Source organism: Phaethon lepturus, unplaced genomic scaffold (genome assembly GCF_000687285.1).
Source record: "Phaethon lepturus isolate BGI_N335 unplaced genomic scaffold, ASM68728v1 scaffold14234, whole genome shotgun sequence".
Lineage (NCBI taxonomy): Eukaryota > Metazoa > Chordata > Aves > Phaethontiformes > Phaethontidae > Phaethon > Phaethon lepturus.
This window is the reverse complement of record NW_010537077.1, coordinates 7,213-12,726: the sequence shown is the minus strand read 5'-3', so window position 1 is coordinate 12,726 and position 5,514 is coordinate 7,213. Positions and strand designations below refer to the sequence as shown.

The 5,514-nt window shown below is 44.6% G+C and overlaps 1 protein-coding gene across 1 annotated transcript in view; it reads left to right on the top strand.

Annotated features, from left to right (window-relative positions):
• The window catches only part of MORC2 (MORC family CW-type zinc finger 2), a gene marked incomplete at its 5' end in the record, with an annotated part of 29,993 nt that extends 25,146 nt beyond the window's left edge, over positions 1-4,847 (top strand). Inside the window, 5 exons of the mRNA XM_010286371.1 lie at positions 913-1,054; positions 1,387-1,578; positions 1,674-1,767; positions 3,421-3,609; positions 4,520-4,847. Of these exons, the coding sequence (XP_010284673.1) occupies positions 913-1,054; positions 1,387-1,578; positions 1,674-1,767; positions 3,421-3,609; positions 4,520-4,588 (686 nt within the window). The remainder of the gene's footprint in view (positions 1-912; positions 1,055-1,386; positions 1,579-1,673; positions 1,768-3,420; positions 3,610-4,519) is intronic.
• Between the last annotated feature and the right edge of the window lie 667 nt (positions 4,848-5,514).

Genomic DNA, 5,514 nt, shown 5'->3' with positions numbered 1-5,514 from the left:
CCATTCCTGTAATCCCATCATAGAAGGCCACCAAATTTGTCAGGCACGATATGCCCTTAGTGAAGCCATGCTGGCTGTCACCAATTACCTCCTTATTTCCCATGTGCCTTAGCATAGTTTCCAAAAGGATTTGCTCCATGATATTGCCGGTCACAGAGGTGAGACTGACTGGCCTCTAGTTCCCCGGGTGTTCCTTTTTTTTCCCTTTTTAAAAATGGGGGTTATGTTTTCCCTTTTCCAGTCAGTGGGAACTTCACCAGACTGCCAGGACTTCTCAAATATGATGGGTAGTAGCTTAGCAACGTTATCTGCCAGTTCCCTCAGGACCTGTGAATACATCTCATCAGGTCCCATGGTCTTGTGCACCTTCAGGTGCCTTAGATGGTCTCAAACCTGATCTTCTCCTACAGTGGGTGGTTCTTCATTCTCCCAGTCCCTGCCTTTGCCTTCTGCAACTTGGGTGGTACGGCTTGAGCACTTGCTGGTGAAGACTGAGGCAAAGTCGTTGAATACCTCAGCCTTCTCCATATCATGGATAACCAGGTCGCCTGTTTCCTTCCACGGAGGGCCCACATTTTCCCTAGTCTTCCTTTTATCACCAATGTACCTATAGAAGCTTTTCTTGTTGCCCCTGACGTCCCTGGCCAGACTTAATCCTATCAGGGCCTTAGCTTTCCTAACCTGATCCCTGGCTGCCTGTCTGCTTGGACAATTTCTCTGTGTTCCTTACAGGTTGTAGGAGTTCACCTGTGTGACAGTAGTGTTTTTATGGCTTATGTACTACTTGAAGGAATTGTCACAGGTTTAGGTTTGCTCCCAGCTGAGTGTGGCTGTCTTTTCTAGAGCTCATGCAGAATGTGCTCTCCAGCATGTCAATGTTTACAAACATCTTTATTGTCGTCATCCTTGCAGATAAAGGGCTGCATGTGGAAGTGCGTGTAAACAAGGAGTGGTTCACAGGCCGTGTCACAGCTGTGGAAATGGGAAAGCATGCAGTACGTTGGAAGGTGAAGTTTGATTATGTTCCTACCGACACCACACCAAGGGATCGCTGGTAACTATCTAGCTACTGGATTTTGGAGGCTTGTTTTGCTTTCAGGAGGAAGACCCCATTTTACTTCTATAGATGCTGAAGACAAATATGTTGCTATCATGTCAGGGAGTGTTTGTGCTCAGGACTGTCCAGCTGCTTTGTAAGGAATCAGCATGACAAACTCCATACAGTCTGCCCATCTCTTTGATGTGATGTTCCTGCAGAGGTAGCTGTTGCGTAATCTAGAGGTCTCAAAGTGACAGCTGGGTGCAGGTTCTGACGAAACTGTTAGTAGTTTCAAGAATGGCCAATGTAGAAAGAGACCTGACTTTCCCTTAATATATTTTTTTCAGGGTAGAGAAGGGCAGTGAGGATGTGAGGTTGATGAAGCCTCCCTCTCCTGAGTACCAGGCTCCAGATACACAGCAGGAAGAGGAGCTTGTTGTGGCTGAACCTTCTACCTCGGACTGTGTCAGAATTGAGCCAGACACTACTGGTCCCAGCAGCAGCCAAGAAACAGTAGACTTACTAGTCCAGATCCTTCGGTGGGTTCACTGCAGTTCTTGTGAGCTGCTGCAGTCTGATGGCTTTAGTCTTTTAAACTCCCAATTCTGGCTTTGTGTTTTTCTTTTCTGCATAGAAATTGTTTGCGGTACTTCTTACCTCCCAATTTTCCCATCTCCAAGAAGGAGCTGAGTTCCATGAGCTCGGAAGGGTTGTTGGCATTTCCCTTGGTGAGTTCAGTATTTCTAGAAAAGTAAGTTTGGGGTTTTTCCCCACATGCATTCCATTCTTATGGCAAGTGTGAATCCCGTTGATGCAAGATCACACTCTTCAAAAAGTTATTTGGATACTTAGCAGGCAAATGTAACTGACAAACAATGAGAGCCTCTGAAACTTGCCTTAAGTCTTTTGACAGTTGTCTGAGGATTTCTTTCATTACCCTACATCTTTATGGGAAAGCTGTTGGCTGTTGCTATCCTAACTTCTTAGCCATTGCTGTTAAGCTTTTAAAAAAAAGAGGCCAAGTTAGAAGTTTGTAGAAATAGGATGTAGGCATATGTGTTCATTTTGCCCCCAGCCTTAAAATCTAACTTATGCGGAGGCAGTCTTAAAAATGGGAGAGAACACAGAAGCCAACAACAGAAGCCCTCACACTTCTCCAGGTGAGCAGGCTGACTGTGTGTGAGTCAGCTGTACCTCTTAAGGCTTTTGTTGTGGCCTCTGTTTATTTGAGCAAGGAAGGATGGGGCTGAGCCTGCACCAGTATCTGAATGCTGGTATTGGAAGGTCCAGTTCTGGCTGAAATGCAGAGAAACGGCACTGGCTTCTCTGGCTTCTCTCTTCTCTGACATACCACTTTTCAGGAGACATCTGTGGGTGACAAAAGCCACTGCTTCTTTGGTAGTCTTCAAAGTGCCCTATTCCCTCACTCGTAATGTATATATTAGCAGTCTGTCTTGTCTCTTCCTCTGTTAATTCAGGCATCTGCTTGAGTTACTGGTCCTGCTGCTTCTGCAGGACATGTTGGTCTTACCTGGCGTTTTCTGCAATTGTAGATGTTCCTACCTCGCAGTAATGAGCTGTGTTGTCTGGGTGGTCTATACTAAGGAAACTCATTGGGTACAGAGGCTGTCAGATCTTTCTACAGCATAATTGTGGGTTTAGGCTTTTTAAAACATGCTGCATCCTTAATCTGAATTCAGGCAGTTTTTGTTGTGGTTCTGGTCTTTGAGGAATGTGAAAACGCATGTGACTTGTGCTGCCTGCTGTAGGCAAATCAGAAATGTAAATGTGTCATGGGATAGAGTTAATTTTCTTCCTGATAGCTGGTATAGTGCTGTGCTTTGGATTTGGGATGAAAATAATGTAGATAACATACTGATGATTTTTAGCTGCTAAGCAGTCAAGGATTGTTCAGTTTCTCATGCTGGCCTGCCAGCAAGAAGGTGGGGGCTACATAGGAAGCTGGGAAGGGACACAGCCAGGACAGCTGACCCAAACTGGCCTAAGGGATATTCCATACTATACAACTTCATGCTCAGTATATGAACTGGGGGAGTTGGCCATTATTATTATTCATTTTTTTTCTTGTCCTGTTCCATGAGTTCTACCTTTTTTTTTTTCCCTGATTCTCTTCCCCCACCCCACTGTGGGGTGAGCAAATGGCTGTGTGGTGTTTTAGCTGCCTGCCAGGTTAAACCATGACAAAATGTGAGCATGGTAATGACCATGGGCAGGGTATGCAAGGGCACAGTGTTAGACTGGTGATGTTTGGTTATGGGGTGCTGGTAGCTGGACTCTTCTACAAGCTGCGAGTGCTGGGGTTTTCTTGGTGCTTGGTGCTTCTTCTTAACGTGTCATCTGTTGTGTTTTCTCTTCTACAGAAAGAATATTTCAAACAGTATGAGGTAGGTCTGCAAAACCTGTGCAATTCGTATCAGACACGTGCCGATGCCCGGGCCAAAGCCTGTGAAGAAAACCTCCGCAACTTGGAGAGGAAGCTGAAGGAAACAGAGGAGAAACTGCAGAAACTGAGGACTAACATTGTGGCCCTTCTGCAGAAAGTACAGGAGGTGGGTGAGGAAGGGGTGTGAAACCAGAGCTGCCCCACGAGTAGTGGTTCTTCCCCAGACCCAGGCTGCTCCAGGCACTTGATGTTTTAGTCCAGCATTTAACTTGGCTTCAGCGCTTTCTCAGATGGGTGCAAATTGGGCTTAGACCATCAGAAGCAGTTGAGTGCACAGCTGCTGTCACTGCCCACCTTTTGGAATCCAGGCCTTGGCACTCCTGATGAGTGTTAATTTTCACAGATGGATTTTTCATGGGCTGTACATAGAAAACAAATAGAAACTGTGCACTGCTTTCTGCTATGAAACATGGGGCTGCAGAATTTCCCTGGGTGTAGGCAGTGTTCTGAAGGAAATTTCTGTTCCGTTCTTGGGCAGAAAGGTGGTGCTAGATTCTGAACCCTATGTATAGAAATGCAAACCTTTAAACAAATAATAATGTAAAAAAATGGTGAAATCTATTTATTATACTATTAAATTAAATTAGTAAATATATATTTAAAGAAAAGCTTTACATTTGTGTAAACTTTAAATAAAAAAACTACTTTAAATAAAACTAAGACTACCCAATGGAAAAGCTACTGAAAGTAGTTGGGAGCACATTAGGAGAATGTGTGTTAAAGCAGGAAAAAAAACCAACCTAACTTTACCCTGAGCAGCACAGAAAATCTATTGCTTGAGTGCATTGTTTGAGCATCAAGTGCTGACTGGTTTCCAGATGTTCTGTCAGGCTCGGACAAGGAAAGCTGGTGGTCTTTCACAGCAGATGTCAGCAGCTGGAGAGTGATGGAAGTCAGGATGTAAAAGTTGACCAGGACAGATGTTGCAGAGAATGCTGTGCTGCTCTGTCTTGTGCATTCTTGCACTGTTCTTCAGGATTCACCTTTCACTGGTATTTCGTGTGCTTTTGTTTCAGGACATTGATATTAATACAGATGATGAACTGGATGCATATATCGAGGACTTGATCACAAAAGGAGATTGAGCAGCCCCAGTACAAGTCCTAGAGAAGTGCAGAGGAGCTGATTGCTTGCAGTGGGAGATGTGGATTCCTGTGGTGGCAGACTATGGCAGCTAATGAGGAGAGGGTTTTTAGACAATACTTACGTTGTGTTGGTGTACAACTCGTTCTTGTGACTTCACATGAAAAAGACATTTGTGCTGTTGGCAGGAAAATTTTTAACATTGTAGTTCTCTGAATATCTTCCCTTTGTTTATAAATATTTATTTTTAAAAGAAATAGGAACTGTGCCTGATATGATGGGAGGGTTGCTGTGTGTTTTTAGTGAGGTAAAAGTGTGAGTACCCTTTTTGCATCTGTGGTATATTCATGTGTTAGGCCTGGAAGACCAGAACATCCTGCCTAGCAGGTTGTCACAAGTAAGAACCTAACAGCAACTTAAACAAACCTTGAGTTATGGAAGAGGAGGGTTGGGACTTAGACTTCGAAGATGCTGAACTTGGCCTACAGAGCACCAAGTCAGGAATTTGAGCTACATGGAGGAGATCAAAACACAGTTCCTGTGTGAGCGTGAGTGGAGGGGATGAAATCTTGGTGGTTCTGAGGTAGTAGGGGATTGGCACTTGCCAATGCAGTGAGGTTCCCAAATATGAGGTCTCTGTAAGCAGATGGAGTTGTCACCATGCTAAGTCAGAGGCTGAGGATCCTTTCAGAAGAGGATGGCCTCCTAGGCTGCTTGCAGGGGTTTTTTTCTCCCTCCCATAAGAGGGAGAAAGCTGGAGTTCAGATTCTTTTCTAGCAGTCACCTTATTGCACACTTTTGCTGCTGTTTCTTTGAGCCATAATTGCAATGGCAGAAGAACTCCTCAACCAGCTGAAAATAAAGTGACCCTCTATTCTGTTGTCACTCCCTCAGGCTTGCATTGCTTTGATCAACTTGCTCTTCCAGG